An 18459-nucleotide genomic window follows, 5' to 3' on the forward strand; every position below is an offset into this window, starting at 1 on the left:
TTAATGAGCATGTAGGGTATTGTTCTAGCCACATGAATGTTGGCTGACAATCAACCTAAAGTGGTGTATGTATGACTGCATGTGTATACATATGTTTTAGTAACACTGCAGCCTTCCTTGAACATGTGTTTGTCATGCTGTCATTGCTCTGTTGAGAGAAGTGTGGGGTTTTTTTTGCAACCAAGAGGATGCGGGAAAGTTACCTATTGAAGTCACCATACCTAGTCAGCATTTCCACTTCATGCATGCATGATTGTGCAATTGTAATAACTACTTAATGATTGATTAGCTAGCTACACTGGACTAGCAACTTGCTATCAAGAGGTAATAATAGACCATGCCATCTCCTCCTGTATTATACTATTACTAGCTACAGAATTGGAGTCCCAACAAAACTGTGGTTTCCTTAACTCCATCATGGTAAAGCGGCCCCCCTGTTAGCTAATAGCTAGCAAGTTTTGTAGATGTAGTACAGGACCTATGATTTGATTAATTACCAATTATCACCATTTATTCCCTGAAATCTGGAATAAATTTATTGAGCGATCGTGTAATAAAGGTGTGTTTAATAATTCGAGATTAAATTTGTTCAGTTGTCAAAGATGAGTTACGAAGCGGAGCGCCTTGAACACCGAATTGACATGGTGACAGATGAAACACTGGACGCCACGCGAAGGATTAGACAAGTAGCGGAAGAGACACACCAGATTGGTGTAGACGTCGTTAAGACAGTGGACGAACAAGGACAACAACTTGATAATGTTGAAAACAAGCTAGATCAAATTGGTGATGATTTGAAAGGTAAGGAGTGTTCGGTGTCTAATGACGTAATGTCTTTTAAACATTATTTCTCCCACGCATCTGCGTATGTTATATAAAAACATTTATAAGTGTGGGTAGCGTAAGTGACCGATTATCGAAGATGGTTTATACTTTACTTCATAAATGTCTCCAGGAAAGTAGTATCAACCTGGAAATTTCAGCAGGAGGTAGCGCCTTTCTCGTAGAATACCTCACGTAAGTTTGAGCAATAGTATCCGATTAGTGTCCGTGTTATGAGTGGATTTCTGCATTCCGTAAAATATGAATTATCGAACACCGATACCTATTATCAAGAGTTCATAATATATATACCAAGGAGAGTATCCTACTCTCATATACCCCTGTAGAAAGGCGTATCGTGAAGGTATGACGTAACGTCAAGATGTTGTGGTTTGTGACGTACAGGAAGCCGTAAAAGTGCAAGAATCGTTAGCGCCGTTTCACACTTGCGACGCTCAGGATAGCCGTATTCGCGAATGGCCTAGTAAGAAACGCCTACGAAGCGGTCTTAACCCATGAAGGAACGATTGTAGTTGGGTGAGAAACGCTTAGAGCTGGAGTTAATTTGGTTGCTAGCGACGTTAGTAGGCACGCGTTCAATCGATACCATGTTCAACTAATGACATCATTAATTATACAAAGAAAAACGGGTGAACTCAGAAGTGTTACGTCATAACTTCACGATACGCCTTTCTACAGGGGTATATGAGAGTAGGATACTCTCCTTATTATTATTATTATTATTATTATTGTTACTGAGCAGACAGCGCAGCTGATATGCTCAGGAAAAGAAAAGCAATCATAAAATGAATTTAGCTACGTAGTTACAAAGATTACAGTTATTGAGTTCTATACAATGTTTGCAGTTCCGCTGAAAAAGAGTCAATATTGTTGCTCTCAATGATGGAAGATGGTAAGTTGTTCCAATCCTTAATTGATCTGGAGAAAAAGCTCTGTTGGTATGAATAGGTGGATGAGTTTGGTAGAATAAAACGATGTGGGTGATATAGTCTGGTGGATCTTGTCATTGAAATAAAATGAGGAGGAATTGACAGTAAATAATCTTGATGTATAATTTTAAAAAGTGCTTGTAATCTGGATATTTTACGTCTCAGCTGAAGGCTTGGCCAAGAAAGATGCTGTAACATAGCTGTGACTGAGCTGATTCGATTGAAATCATTTAGGACCCATCTAGCTGCCCTACGCTGTACTTTCTCTAGCTGTTGAATATTGTTATGGTGGTATGGGTCCCAGATGACTGCAGCGTATTCCATTGACGGTCGTACTATCGTAAGGTAGGCTGTTGCTTTGATGTTAGACGAGCAGCAACTCAGATTGCGTTTCAAAAAATTTAATGTTCTATTGGCCTTAGCAGCTATATTACTAATATGTGGAGACCATGATAGTTTGTTATCCAATATAACACCAAGGTAGGAGTGTTGGTTTGATGTACCCAAGTTGTGATTGTTTAGCTTGTAGTTGAAAATGATTGGTGATAATGATCTGGTAAACCGCATAATAGTACATTTGGTTACATTGAATCTTAATTGCCACTTAGTTGCCCATTCGTGTAATTGATCAAGATCATGCTGAAGTTGAATGGCATCCTCCTTGGTGGTGATAATTCTGTAAAGTAAACAGTCATCAGCAAATAACCGTAGTGGCGAATTTACATGTTCTGTTATATCATTAATGTATAGAAGAAACATCAAAGGGCCGAGGACCGTCCCTTGAGGGACTCCTGAGTGAACAGCTATCGAGTCAGAAAAAGTACCGTCCAAAGCTACTTGCTGTGACCTTCTGGTCAGCCAAGTATTGACCCACTGACAGATGTGATCGTTGATACCATAGTGTCTTAATTTAACTAATAGTCTTTGATGTGGGACACTATCAAACGCTTTAGCAAAGTCAAGGAGAATGACATCGGTTTGTTTCTGTTGGTCTAGAGCATGTGACAAGTCTTCTATCAGTGAAATAAGTTGGGTAACACAAGAGTGCTGGGATCTGAAGCCGTGCTGGGTATCAATGAGAATGCTATTAGAGTTTAAATGATTCATTATGGAATGATATATAATATGTTCCATAGTTTTGGAGCATACAGAAGTCAATGATATTGGTCGGTAGTTTGCGGTACTAGTACGGTTTCCTTTCTTGAAAACAGGACATACATTGGCCATGAGCCAATCGGAAGGTAGTATACCTGTGTCTAGTGATTGAGTGAATATAACTTGCAGTATAGGAGATATTTCGTTTGCACAATTCTTCAAGATATATGGATGAATGTTGTCTGGCCCACTGGCTTTGTTGGTATCTAATAGGGATAATTGATGGTGGATACCAGCCACTGAAAATGTAATACTTGGCATAGTAGGCAAAGCATTCACAGGGTTGTTGCAACCATTCATGGAAGGGATATTAGATAAGTTTTCTTTAGTGAAGACTGACTCAAAATAGTTGTTTAATGCATTGGCTTTACTCTTTGTATCTGAGATAGATTCACCATCTACAATTAGGGTGGAGATATTATGGTAGTCCTTACGTTTTGCTCTAATATACTTCCAAAATTGTCTACGATTTCCATTAAATGAGTTGTCAAACATTCTATTAAAATAATTATTGTGTGCTACTTTAATCTTGCTATTTATAGAGTTTTTAATCTTGCGATAGGCATTCCAGTCATTACTAGATTTGGTTCTTTTAGCTATGTTGTATAATTGTTTGCGTCTCTTCATATCCCTCTTTATTTCTCTGTTTATCCATGGTAATTTGGAGTTGGAACGTATAGTTTTGTATGGCACGTGCTTTGCAACACTGTCATTGATTACACCTTTTAGATCAGTCCAGTTTTGTTCGACAGTTTTACAGTAAGGATCATTCCCAAGAAAATAAGTTTGAAATTCAAGTAGGTCTCTTTTAATATTCTCAAGATTAGCTCGGTGGTATAAAGCAACTTTGTGTTCAGATTTAGTATTAGTATTTGTGTTATCTATATTATGATGGAAGACAACGACCTCATGATCCGACATTCCTGGTGCAGTAGTTAAGTCCAAAATGGTAGATGAGGTAGAAAGTACAAGATCAAGTATGTTGTTGTTTCTAGTCGGAGTATTGACAAATTGATTAAGGCCAATATCATTAATTTGATCAAGAAATATATTATTTAGTTCTACTCCATAGCTAGGATTAGAGATAACCTGACCACTTCCATCTAACCAATTAATACCTGGAAGGTTGAAATCACCCATTACTATTATATTAGGTAGTTCAGTAAACCTACGTGTAAGAGTGTTCAAAGATAATCCCAATTGCAGTATGGGGTCAATGGACAGGTCTGGTGGACGATAAAATGAGCAAACATAAATGGGGGCCCTTTTAGAAGGAGTCACTTTTGCCCAAATGATTTCAGCATTTACATCCAATTCAGGTTCTTCAGATACATCTAGGCCTTCCTTAATGCATAAGAATACACCTCCAGCACCCTCTACTCGATCCTTTCTTAATACAGTATATGTAGGAGGAAAAATTTCAGCGTTGTAATAAGAACTATCAAGATGTGATTCACAGCCACAAATAATATGAGGGTTGTGTTCATCAATTAAGGCTTGGAAATGAGCTCTTTTTCCGGAACTGCGTAAACTACAACAATTTAGACTCAAGATTTTTAGTTTAGTATGATTGTGATTTTGAAAATTTGAAGCATTGTAACTACTTGTAGCTGAGCAGTCATCAGGAAGACTGCTCCTGTGAGCGCGGTTGTTTCGTGTGTGTTATGTCCATTGGTTGAGCTGACGAATTCGAAGCTGTAGATGAAGAGTATTTAAAAACTGCATTAATAACCTTAGTATATATTAGGGCTGAAACAGATATCCGTATTATCCGAATATCCGGATAATAATTTACTATCCGGATAGTACTTTGAAGCCAAGCGGATAGTAATAACTAAAGCCATTTATCTGTCCAACTTTCTCATCACTAGATGAATCAATTTTCATCATGGAGAGTTAGCTAAGCTAGATTATGTGAAGTTAACAGCAGCCTGGTAAGTTAATCAGTTTGCTCGCGACCACGCCCATCACTGAATTACGAAGCGAGGCTGTGAATGTTGCTGAAGAAGTTGTAACAGAATAGTTATTGCCTTATAAAGAGTTCTTTACGACTAGTTGTACCTGGAAAAGTCTTGTAGCAACTGCTACATCTTGTATTCATGTTTTCTCCAGCTGCCAATCTTGTTACAGATGGTGCAAAGTAACACTGTAACATTACCACAAACCTTTTGCTATCATGTTAATGTTTGTTTGCTTCTAGTACTAGTAAAACAAGGATGTTTATAATAAACTATAAAATGTTTCTATAGCAAGTTATGATGTCACTATCCGTAGGATATCCGGATAGGTTTTGTTCAGGATATCCGGATAGTAAAAGTTGCTATCCGTTTCAGCCCTAGTATATATATTATTAACTCTTGATGCAAGAGTTCATAATATATATACTAAGGAGAGTATCCTACCGTTTTTCTTTGTATAATTAATGATGTCATTAGTTGAACATGGTATCGATTGAATGCGTGCCTACCAACGTCGCTAGCAACCAAATTAACTCCAGCTCTAAGCGTTTCTCACCCAACTACAATCGTTCCTTCATGGATTAAGACCTCTTCGTAGGCGTTTCTTACTAGGCCATTCGCGAATACGGCTATCCTGAGTGTCGCAAGTGTGAAACAGTGCTAACGATTCTTGCACTTTTACGGCTTCCTGTACGTCACAAACCACAACATCTTGTCGTTACGTCATAACTTCACGATACGCCTTTCTACAGGGGTATATGAGAGTAGGATACTCTCCTTAGTATATATATATTATGAACTCTTGCTATTATCGAACGCCCATTAATTTCCGTTAATCAATTATTGAACGTTTTGCACCTTTTCTTCACTGGTGACCTCAGTGCAACCTACTCACTCTTGATTATTATTATATCAACGTATTATCTGAAGTACCATGATACTGTAACTGAAATATAGTTTTAATACAAGCATTCACTTGTGAGTTACAACGGCGAATCGTTTAGTGTTAAATGCGTACAGTAAAAAATCAGCACATTACAAACAATAACACAGTCTTATCATCCTTGCTTACAGCAACCCCTTCTGTACAGTCTTTGTGGATACATCTTTTACTCAGGAAAACGATAAACAGTCGGCCAATTCCGCCGCCAAAGTCACCCTCGAGTTGTAGTTCTTTCACGGCAATTTCTGTGTTCTTTTTCTTCATTTCTTCGTCGGTGGTGATGAGTATCAAGACTGTTGTGATGTCCACACATAAACTCTAAAGGATGGAATACTCAGTAAGAATAGGCTACACTATTGGAATTCTCCATATAAACACCTTACGAGTATGCGGAATATAATTGTAAACTTCCGAATATGTTACGTGATTTTTATGTTCGATAATAGGTACCGTTCGATAATCGGTCACTTATGCCATAGATACTAAATACATAATGGATTGGAAATGCAATACATTTTACGGTTACGGGCTCGATACGGTCACGTGATTTATGGCAACGTTACCAAGTGTACAAACTGCAGTTGTTCTTAACGCTGAGACTACTATTACAGGTTTTATAAAGCGTTAAATCATTGCTAAAGGATTCAGCTATTTATTGGTTTGTAACTGAAGGTTAGTCGTTTCGTACAACCAAAGGTGTCAAGGAAGGAACGCAAAATTTATGTTCAAAAACTAGTGTGGGGGTTTTAGTGCATAGGGCGTATTACATACGAAGTTTTAGAAGTGCTGAACAGTTTCGCCACATAATAATGAATACAAAATAATTATTTTTAGCACTGTATGGCAGTTACTTTCCGTAAACGAAGCGAAAGAATGGCTACATGACGGTAGTGGCTGTGGGGGTTTTCCTGGCTTTGTGAAAACGAGTCTAGTGATACATGCTATACTAAAGAAAAGTTCATACCTTCGAGAGTGCTAAAAAAAAGTATGAACGAATTGAACAAGCCACCTGTTTTCGAGAAAACTCTGGGCGAATTCGACAAAAATGTATTGTGCCTGTTGAAAATGCTGCTGTGCCCCGTAAATGTCATCACGTGACCATATCGAGCTCGTAACCGTAAAATGTATTGCGTTTCCAATCCATTATGTTCTAGTATCTATGCTTACGCTAACAGTGTAGGTTATATCTGATTGGCACCCAGCATAGTGTATGCATCAAGAGTATCAAGAGTATACATTTTTCTTTATTGGCCGAATAAGGAACAAAAGGAGAACTGACCTTACACTTGATAGTATGCATGATGCCTTCCCCAGTGCCACCTATCAATGTTTAGCCGTTTACTCCCCTTCCCCATCTCCACGTTATTAGACAAGCCAGAGTAGTGAATAAAGTAGCTATAGACCTAGTGATGTTTGCACATGCAAAACCTGTGAGTCACCAATAGCTACATAACACTATAGGTATTCTGCATACAATGTGAGTATTACTATTTTCCATCCCCAGCAATGCTTATAGCTCTCCAAAGATACCTGCTACTTGAAATTTGCTGCTTGCAGCTAGTGCTTGGTGCTTGTAGCTTGCTGCTTCTGCTGGTGCTTGCAACTAACTACTTCCATCCATGGCTGCTGTTGTTGTAAATGCTATGCACCTTGCATGCTTCTACTTACTGAAGCTTGCTTTTACTATTGCTTGAATTTGGCTGCTGCTTGCTTGCTGTTAACACTTGAAACTTGCTGCTGCTGCATGTGAGTTGTTGCTGCATTTTTTTTTTTCTACTGTAAGCACTAAGTAGTAGCTGCAAGTTGTACAAGCTTGCAAACGGTAGTGATAGTGAAAATAATCTGCAAGAAGTAGAAGCATGGATACAAGCTGTTAGTTTTATTAGCCACAACAGTGTAGTTGCAACAAATTACAAGCAGCAGCAGCAAGAAACAGCAGGTAGCTACTAGTAGCAAAGCAGCAGTAGCAAGCCAGCCAGCCACCACAAGCTAAGTCATAAGATAAGCTCTAAGAAAAGTTCATTGTACATATAGTAGTTACAGTTACAGCAGCAGTCAATAACAAACACCAACAGCAACCAACTGCATATAGTAATCTACTGGCAACATAACCAACTTTGCTGCAAACAACAGCAGTGGAAGCAGCAAATGATACAACTTATAGCTACTGCATATAGCTACAGTATACTTGCAGTTAACCAGGTATGCAGGCTTAATTACATGGATTCTTAGTTAATTATTGACCTAACCTCAGCTGGCTAATGTACAGATATATTATCGCAATAATTAACAAAAGATCTCACAATATCAATACTGATATACCATATTGCCTCGAATTACGGCCGGTCTCGTATAAACACCTGGTCCCCATTTAGTCGCCGGGGGTATACAGCATGATAACAAAAAAAAAAGCCAGGTCTCAAATAAACATCTATAAATTATAGTGCGGTCATTATTTTTAACAATTCCAGGCGATGTTATAAATGATGAGGTGAAGAACGTTTTATAGAGTTCCTTTTAAGCTTGAATCTGTGAAATATGCTGAGAGGAGAGTCCAGGAGAGTACAACACCAAGGTATGAAATTGACTCGTGAATGCTGATCAGGTATATAAACGCCGGTCTCGTATAGTCGCCAGTCTCATTTAGTAGCCGGGATAAAAAGTTGTTTGAAAGAAATAAACACCCAGGCCGTAATTTGAGACAATACGGTATCACTAAAATGATTATACCGCTTAGCCTTAATCTATTGTTGGTAATGGTAACAGGAGGGCACTCTGGAAATAAAGAGCAAACAACCCCTCTATTAGGGTAGAAATGTCCCATGTATCCTCACACTTACCTTTTTCAATGTTTGTACTTAGAGACTTGGAGGGTGGGGTTTCATACACGTGATTTATTCCTTTCATATCAAATTAAATTAGGTATCTGTGATAGGTAAATATAAGTTATGCTATAATTACTGCATAGGCAGAATGAGATCAGGCCAAATTTTACGGGTGAACTGAAAAGTATAAAACAAATATTATATATTATTCAAAGTGCTGTTTTCATAAAAGGAGTAAAAATTGTTGTATTTTACTCAAAGTGTCTGCACAAATCTTTTGGTTATAAATGCCACATCATTATTAACAGAGATGTAAAGAAATTTATAGCAAATTGAAATTAGAGATGGCTATAGGGTATAACCAAGAGTTAATAATAAGAGAGGAGAGTGTCTAACGCTGTATAGGCCTGTAATAGATGATTGCGCAGAAGTTAAACGGCTTCCTTTCCGTGTAACGTACAGGCTTCTAGTATTTGTTTGTTTCCTTACCGCAATTAGTTTAGCCGCACCGTGATGAATCCTCGAGAATATTCGAAGACTGAACTAAAGACTGAGCTGTATGTACAGGGAACAGTGCTCCTTCAATTGAAGAATTCTCAAAGGTAGGGTAACATGCCGACGCAGTGAAAATTCAAAGCGATACTCTGCCTTTGGTTCAGTGTTTATTGGTTTCTCAGACGCTCTCCCCCAGAGTTATCTTCGAGGTTAACAGCCACACTTCTTTACGCAACAGAGCGATGCTCTTCGTGGTGAACTTGAACATCGAGTTGAACACACGCCCTTGTGTCTGGGATAGCCTTTGTGGTTAAATGCGAAAATATACTAGCCAGTCTGTCGTTACACGGAAAAGAAGCCGTTTAACTTCTGCGCAATCATCTGTTACAGGACTATGCGGCGTTAGACACTCTCCTCTCTATATTATTAACTCTTGGTATAACCAACAGTAATGAAAACTTGAGGGCAGGCAGTTATTTTAAGTTTTCAATATGTTTTAGAGAATATTATACATCAGAAATCATTATTGCTAAACTGCATTTCAGCTACCCACTAGGCTTTGTGATCCACATGCAATAATGTTACACTGCCAGTTAAAATTATACAACCATTGTATTATTGTAATGCAGCATCACTGCTACTTGACCACGTCTCTTCTCAAGCTAGTCCCGTACGTACCTCTGCATTATGGACTCTTGGTATCAGCTACCAGCATTCATCCCAGACTGCCTATAAGTTATACATGTATAGGTGAAGTTAGGCTATATTTTACTCTCATATGCCATAACTGATAATGCTGTATAGCTAAATGTCTTACAATTAGTACTAGTGCTGAAACGAATAGCAATCAAATAATTGTGAACAAAACAACCAATTATTTGATTGTTCTTTAAGCACCAAAGTAGCAACCATCTCTTCTGAAATGTATTTCTTCCAGTATGAGTATGCCACTTTGTTTGTAATCTCAAGCTATTAAATTGGCTTCATCACAGCTTACTACAGTGCTAGTGAATATTCAATTAGTATTAACCCACTAAATGAGTGATATTACTTTCACATCCAGTCAGGTCACTCCTTGATGGTACTAATACATGAAACACAACATTAATTTGGTATAGCACATGTATGGTATCAGACAATGGATGTGTAAACTAAGTAAACACACTTTAGTACACAGTGTTTAGTTCATTATATTTGTGCATATATACCAAAGTTCAAGCAATAATGTGGTGAGACCTCAATAATTTGATGCTTGTTGGTTCCAGTATTAATACATAAAAAGTCTTGTTGGTCAAATTGTCATGTTAACTATAGGGGTTTATAGAAGTGTCGGATTAGAGAGATTTCACTGTATTAGAATCAAGAGAAAGTTTATTGAAAAATGGTAGAAGCTAAAACGTATTTCTCATGTAGTAACTGATCGACATCTTCATGAAATTGAGAAGTGTTGTGGCTGTTGTGTGTGTCCATGTTACCGTGTGAAGAGTATAGAAAAATCCAACAATTACAAGGCAGTATATGGTGTCAAGAGAGGTCATCAAGAGGATGACGCCACAGTTACTGAGCAACCACGACGTAGCAATAAGTCAGGAGGAGGTGGAGGAAACTATATCGAACGAGTAACTAATGATCAACGAGAGGATGAAATGGAAGAAAATCTGCAGTAAGTGTTATTGCTATTAGAGTATACGTGTAATTTTATTCTGTGCCATTTAGAGCTGTTGGTGATGTGTTAGGTAACTTAAAGGGATTGGCACAAGACTTGGGTAATGAATTGGACAGACAAAATGAACAAATCGAGAGGCTAGACAAGAAGGCACAAGTGCATGATATTCACCTAAAGCAAGCTAATCAACGTATCCGACGACAGCTTTGATTAACATATTTTTTATGATCAACTTATTTCAGCTGCTATTACAGTAGATAGTAGATGTTCAGTTTACACATGTGATACTTAACTTGTACATATGTCATGTGCAGCATATTATTTGCAGTTACATTTAAAGACTATCAAAAGTATACAACACACAACAGCAATGTGATACTCTCTTATCTGACCCTACCATACTTGTGAAATATTGTTCACAGCTGCACCTGCAGTTATTGCATGTATGTAAAGAGCTGATTTACTTGACATACTGACTTACAATACAATGAATGTATAAACTATCTACATCACCTTGCACTCATCCCTGTTGCTTATTTTAACCTCATGTGATTGCCCTATTAGAATCCATGAGCAAATGAATGAAATGATACTGTACGCTATACTGTGCTTGCAGTTTAAAATTCACGAAATCAATGATCTTTAATTCCTGTAACAGACACTTTCTAGCCAAATTTTGTTATCATCAAGGAGAATTTTTTCTTGAAAATATATTGCTACACACCATGCAGCCTTCCTAGCTGAGTACATGCAGTGATGCATTACACATATTGCAGCTACAGAAGTTGTTGATATTATGAACATTCCATTGGAATGTATTTGACTGCTCTATTAGAGTATCTGATTTTTGAAAAGAACAGCATTGAAAGGACTTGTGTCCCTTCTGTAACTGAGAGATGATTATAAGTTTTAAATAGTTGTGCTGCATATACTATACATGTTGTTACTCACTTGTGCTGAGTCATGCTAGCAAATACATGATGTGCAAATAGTTAAGAATTGAAGCCAAATAGCTCAAAGTGTCAAACATGTACAATGTACTTGCCTGCATGCATCAGGAAAAGTCCACACATTATAATAGATATGCAGACAACTTTTGAATAATCATCAAGTAACATTGCATGTATAATGTTATGTACATATATATGTCCTATTGGTGTAAGATGTGGGGCATGATATACATGCATGGTCTACTTTACAATATATCGTAATGCTATACACGTCACCATGTGCATACAGTGGGAGGAAGTCACCATGGCTGCCAAGTTATAGTGATAAATTCTAAGCCACACAAAACAACATCTTTTCTTGATATGTAAAAAGCATGGTTAGTAGACATCCAGCTGCAGACACAATTATGTAATGCTTCCCTATAATTGTTGGAAAAGACAGAGTGTTGAACTCCAGGTTTTTTAATTCCATTTCATGTGGAAAGGAAGATTCTGAGGCTTTATATGGTCAATGGGATAGATAGATCTGCATATCTAGGGTATACAAGATTTGATACACTTAAAACAATGTTTTTGTTGTTTGTAAGTTATTCAGTTTTTGTTATGTCTATGTCTATGGCTATGTGTAGTCCACTAGCTAGCTGTTTCTACATCTACAAAATGCAACTGATTCACTGTAATATTAGTGTTTACATATTCTTACATGCGTGGAATATAGCAATCTGTTAAAGAGTTTTTTTGGGTCTCTCAGAATTTCCCATCTGGTAACCTGCTGCTGCTGTTGGCTATGCTCTGCCTCAATGATAGTCTTTGGTCTACCAAACAACATTGAGACATGCTGCTTCAATTGACTGCTGAGTTCCTTATAGTTCAAGGAGGGTAAGTTGAAATTTTGAACTTTCTGTATATTTATTTATTTGTGTGTTTGTCATTGAAGTCAAGGATGGCTCCAGGAGTTTTGGTGACAGGTTTCCAAATTTTCTGTTGTATGCAGCTCAGTTAAATCTATGTAGGGGGTCCTGGGGGGGGGAGACATGTTCCCCCAAGGAAATTTTTGAATCTGATGACAGTTTTCACCAAACCTTTTAAAGCTAACATTGACATTTTAGACATAATGTTAAGATGATATAGACTGCTTATCTGGGCTAAAGAGTTAAGAGGTGGAGCTATGTGAAGTTTGAAGCATAAAACAGACACATAGATGAGTCTGATGGTTTTATGCCTTAAACACTCTTGAGATATACATGATATTTTACTGTGTCGGTACAGGTAAACTAGCTAAGTAACTTTTAAAAATGTGACTGTTCTATTAGGGTAGCTGAATGTTATGATTATATTTGGAAAGACAGCAATGTGCTGATATGCATCCAATATAATACATTGACTAAAGTTGCATGTACTCAACTATACATGTTGCATGGAATTCATCAGTCATAACTGGAAGGTGGCTGTTTATCCTTATGATAGCTCCAATAGTAGTAGTTATACACCAGGAGTCCATATTTCATTGGTTGTCACTGGCTTATTCAATGGCTCATCCTTGCATGCACCTGGGGCCCATGCAAAGATGGATTGGAGCAATTTACAAATGGCATCAGCAATGGGGCTGCATGGTACATAGAAACTGGTGGAATGAACGACTACAATTATGATGAGACAAACTGTTTCGAGATAACCACTGAACAAGGCTGTAAGAAGTTTCCCAGAGCATCTGATCTACCTCACATCTGGGAGGAAAATCATAGTGCCCTACTAACATATATCCAGAAGTAAAAGGATTTATACTGAACGGTAAAGGTATGGAAGCCATAATAGCAGTAGCTGATAGGAATGATAGTGAATATTGGAGACTGCTCATACCTGGTGATTACCAAATACCAACTATCAGTAACAGCTCCCGGATATGAACCAGTATTGAGAAATGTGACCATTCCTGAGGGAAATGCTGTACAAATCAGCTCATTAGTTATTCTCCACACCAGAAGAATGTTACTAATGTTACTGGGAGCAATGCCAAGCCTGTTGAACCAACCGAGAGTTCTAGCCATCAGCAAATAGTTACAATTACTGTTACTAATGAAGCTCCATCACAAGGAACAATTTCTGGTGCAGAGCTCATTCCTACAAATACAACTCCTACGTCAACCAAAAGTAAAACAGGCAAGTTTTTGGTACTATATATATTCATCACCATCTTGGCAATTCTAACAATTTGTTCTGTTCTTATGATATACCTAGTGGTATAACTATGTAGTAACTCTACCCGCCAGGTTATGATCAACAAGGAGTAATTCTATATATAAATTAGATGTTCTATGTGGTACATTTCCTAACCCCAGCATATCCATTCATGTGTGTATGTATGTATGTACCCTATGTTGCTTGCTATATTGCTGCTGCATATAGCTATGTGTACATAGTACATATGTGTAGTTGTGACGACAGTACATTTATGTACTTAGCTGTATTAAATTGTAATGCCAGTGGTACAGTGACAGTTGAGGTGACTGAGGAGGATAAATAAAAAAAAATAAAATAAAAAAAAATAAAAAAAATAAGGACTTGAATACAACCTAAGAGAGGATTTATAAGGGGTGGGTGTTGTCAGACTAAACTAGGTCCTTACCATTCATGTCAGACAGCTAGGCAATTAGTTTATGTATCCTGATGCATGTTGGTAATCGATCAGGGCCACGTTTGTATGCTAGCTACAAAATATCGATTAAATATTTTAAAATATCGATAAACATTATGTAGACAAACTTCTGACGTCATGAACACAGACCATTAGCTATAAAGCTGGCTCAGCCTACACAAAAATAGTAACAACTTTTGATAGAGACCGTAGCGATTTATATCTGCCAAAATGAACCACGAAGCGGAACGCCTTGAGAACCGTATTGATATGGTCACTAACGAGACCTTAGATGCCACACGAAGGATCAGACAAGTGGCCGAAGAGACCAACCAGATCGGTATAGACACGTTGGTGACTCTGAACGAACAAGGGGAACAACTTGACAACGTAGAAGGCAAAGTAGACAATATTGGAGCAGACCTAAGAGGTACTGAAGTCTATGAAATGTACTTAGCACTCGACTTCGCATCTAGTTAGAGAGATGTGACGTCACAGTCATCATCATTGTGTTTCAAGGTTTCTTTATTCTTGGTTGATAGTGTGCAAATTATTTTCGTGAAGCAGCAGAATTAGCTATAGGTCTGGTAATCACTGCAAGCACAGATGTACTAGGTACCTGGGGTTAGTACATCTATGCCACCAAGTACCAGGTTTAAGGCAAGATCACATCGACCAGGATCAAGAATTCTAAATACTGACCTTAATCACTTGATATTACTTAGCCTATGAAAGACCCTTTATATATTTGATTAATCTACTATATAAAAGCCAGGTAATTATCATGCTGCTAACAGTTAGCCTTCGAAAGTGTTTGATCGCTTGATTGCTTGACTACAAAAAGCCCCTTAGCTATTTATTTATTTTTGTTTGAAACTTCAAATTGGAAATGGTATCACCATTGATATGATTTTGATCCCAGTAGTAAGTGTTTCAACAGACGTGACTACCCCTTGTTAAATTAATAATGCCCAGTTAGTACTGTTCTTGTTTATGTAACCAAACATAGCACTTATAATGACAGGGCCAACAGTAGTGTAAACAATAAAACTTGGTAACACTGAAGTTTGGTGATTCAGCAATTTGATCAGTGAATGTATCATGTAGCCAATATTGAACAACACACAAGAGCTACCAAGTTTCCAAACTTTTATTATACTCCAGCTTGTATTGCTCGCTACCAACTAATATTGATTGCACCCAATGCTAACCAGTCAGGAGCGAAGGACTGGACCTCAAGTGCCCTTATAGTCATTTCCTGCAAACTAACTACTAGTCATGCTCCAGTGGTATTTCTCCAGGAGCAAAGAAATACGGAGGCCAGTCAGTTGCAACTGCCCCCTCACTTGAAGAATCAAGGGGCAGTGCCCCCTCACCTTTTCCAGTTCCCAGAAGCTAAAGTATACTATAGTAACTATTATGCCTCTTACTGTGCCTTGATTTAGGTGTGCAAGAATGAAATAGCACGTTAATCAGTAATGGAAATCAAGGTACTCTAATAGAGCAGTCACCTAACTACCCTAATAGAACATTCAGCGGAAACTTATAAGTTGGTTCTGGTATGCAATTTATTCCATCTCATTAGTTTTAAAATCAATTGTCAAGTGTGGCTACTATTGAAGATGCAGCGTTTAACCAAGGAAATACGATGTGTATTTATACAGTATCTTAATGATAGCAAGAGTTAATAATGGATTACTTTAAACATCTATTACTATCATCTCCATTATTGATAGTCATATTACTGGCTGCTCTCAGATTAATCTCAAAGCACTCAAATTTCAGTGGGGGCATGCCCCAAATCATCTAATATTGGCATACTTGCTTTCCTAATGACAGCCACCCCACATGACTCCCCCCCCCCCATCCCCCCCACTTTGGAGTACTGTTCTCTACCCCCAGATCTCTCACAGTGTCTTAGCTGCCCCAGTTTAACTGGGTAAAGTCCAGTAGTCTCACTTTTAACAGCTGAGAATGTCATTCTGACATCAGTCCTCCTGTGGCACTGTGAGGTACTAATGATGGGCCAAAAAGGTTTGCTTGCATGGCTTATGGTATATGCATAGCGCACAGCTTGTAGTGACCATGAAACCAGCAAAAGTAATCCTGCAAAAAAGCTTCAGCAGTAGCTGTATATTATGGGATTTGCTATCAAACTAAAGCAGGTGTACATGTAGCTATTTGTACAACTTAACATGTTCCCACCGGCATGTAGCATATGTGTGTGCAGCTAACTGTCTATTCTCTTCTCTGTATGTATACAGACATGTGTGTACTATGTATTTGGCATTGTAATAGACTTATGACTGTGCAATGTCTTCAGGTGTAGCTTTTAAAACAATAGCTACTTAATAATATAGCATCAGTAACTGAGAGTAAGTTTGCAGTCAGAGTTGGGGGTAACTAGTTACTTTTGTAACTAAGTTACGTAACTGATTACTTTTAAAGTAACTAGTAATATAACTAGTTACTTGCTTCGTAACTAGTAACTTGTAATTGTCTGGAAAGTAACTAAGTTACAATAGTAACTAATTACAATAGTTACATGTAACAATAACTAATTATGCTTTAAAAGCAAGAGCACTTCAATTTTTGTGCCATATAATTATGCTACAGCCACATTAAGTAGACAGATTCTGTGTACTGTTCTCTATGATTCAGCTTGAGCAACAGACGTAGCAATAATTAAAACTGACCTGAAATAGCCACAGAATTGTTGTTTTAAGTGCACTTATGTATTGCATCCCTTAATGATGCATATCTGAGAAAAATTCATGTTACAAAAGCAAAAACAATATTTTATACTACAAAAGTAACTAGTAACTAAAGTACTTAGTTACCTTCTGAAAAGTAACTGTAACTAAGTTACATGGGATAAAAGTAACGTGCAGTGTTGGGCAAGTTACTTTTTAAAAGTAATTAGTTACATATTACTTGCAACTGAACTATTTAGTTACAGTTACATATTACCCATAAAATAAAGTAACTATAATAATATTACATATTATATTACTTTGTGTCCACAGCCTTAAGCTGTTACGTGTGAAACTACCACCTTATCACGTGACATGATTTTGTTGTTGGGCAATGTGCAAATCTTGGTTATAAGTAAGAAGCTGGTGAATAAGCTTCATTCAATACTTCGTTGTGGCTAGGCGTTACTCAGTGGATAACTAACGAGATTAGTAACTTCGTTACTTGTAGTAATAATATAATTAATATTACGTAATATTAGTCTTGTTACAGTAACTATATTACTTAGGTAACGCGTTACATTTGTAAGTAAAGTAACTTGAGTTATATTACCTGTTTTTATAGCGTATTTCGTTATATTACTTAGGTACCACAAAAGTAATAATATTACGTAACGCGTTACTCCCATCACTGGTAACGTGTAACTAGTTACTTTTCTGAAGTAACTACCCCAACTCTGCTTGCAGTTTATTTTTATTGTTATGTAGAAACTGACCGTCATCTTCATGAAATTGAGAAGTGTTGTGGCTGTTGTGTGTGTCCATGTTACCGTGTGAGAAATATACAAAAAAGCAAAGCATACAAGTCAGCCTATGGTAAGAAGAAAGGACAACAGGATGATGATATTGTCACTGAGCAACCACGACGTGGCAACAGGTCTGGGGGTGACGGAGGGAACTATGTCCAGAGAGTAACCAATGATGAACGGGAGGATGAAATGGACAAAAATCTACAGTGAGTTTGCTCAATTGTTTTTGCTTGTGGAGGTTACACTTGTATTTTAGGGTTGTGGGTCATGTGTTGGGTAACTTGAAAGGGATGGCACAAGAAATGGGTTCAGAGTTAGACAGACAGAATGACCAAATTGAGAGGATAGACAAGAAGGCAGGTGTGCAGGACAACCACTTAAAGCAAGCTAACCGACGTATTCAAAGGCAACTTTAAATAATGTATTAATAATGGGATGTACAATTTTGTGTGTGTGTGTGTGTGTGCTGCAAATGATCAGTGTATTTAAAGTATAGTTGTCGTGAAGTTCTTCAGTGTGCTTCAATTGGTCTAACTGTTATGATGGCCCATCACCTAA

At 37.6% G+C, this 18459-nt stretch overlaps 2 protein-coding genes across 3 annotated transcripts; both read left to right on the top strand.

Annotated features, from left to right (window-relative positions):
• Positions 1-184: 184 nt before the first annotated feature.
• LOC136236224 (synaptosomal-associated protein 23-like) lies at positions 185-11153 on the top strand. Of its 2 annotated transcripts, XM_066026350.1 has the most exons (4): positions 185-324; positions 594-801; positions 10562-10811; positions 10865-11153. In XM_066026350.1, the coding sequence occupies exons 2-4, from the start codon at positions 603-605 to the stop codon at positions 11022-11024; spliced, it is 609 nt and encodes a 202-aa protein (XP_065882422.1). In that variant the 5' UTR covers positions 185-324; positions 594-602; the 3' UTR covers positions 11025-11153. The 2 variants fall into 2 exon arrangements, with proteins under 2 accessions (XP_065882422.1, XP_065882421.1); XM_066026349.1 differs by lacking the exon at positions 185-324 and having other exon boundaries at positions 380-801.
• Positions 11154-14544: 3391 nt separating this feature from the next.
• Positions 14545-18409, top strand: LOC136236352 (synaptosomal-associated protein 23-like). The gene is made up of 3 exons (XM_066026496.1): positions 14545-14829; positions 17861-18107; positions 18158-18409. The coding sequence occupies exons 1-3, from the start codon at positions 14631-14633 to the stop codon at positions 18315-18317; spliced, it is 606 nt and encodes a 201-aa protein (XP_065882568.1). The 5' UTR covers positions 14545-14630; the 3' UTR covers positions 18318-18409.
• The last annotated feature ends 50 nt before the right edge of the window (positions 18410-18459 follow it).

This window comes from Dysidea avara, chromosome 10 (genome assembly GCF_963678975.1).
Source record: "Dysidea avara chromosome 10, odDysAvar1.4, whole genome shotgun sequence".
In the NCBI taxonomy this organism is placed as follows: domain Eukaryota; kingdom Metazoa; phylum Porifera; class Demospongiae; order Dictyoceratida; family Dysideidae; genus Dysidea; species Dysidea avara.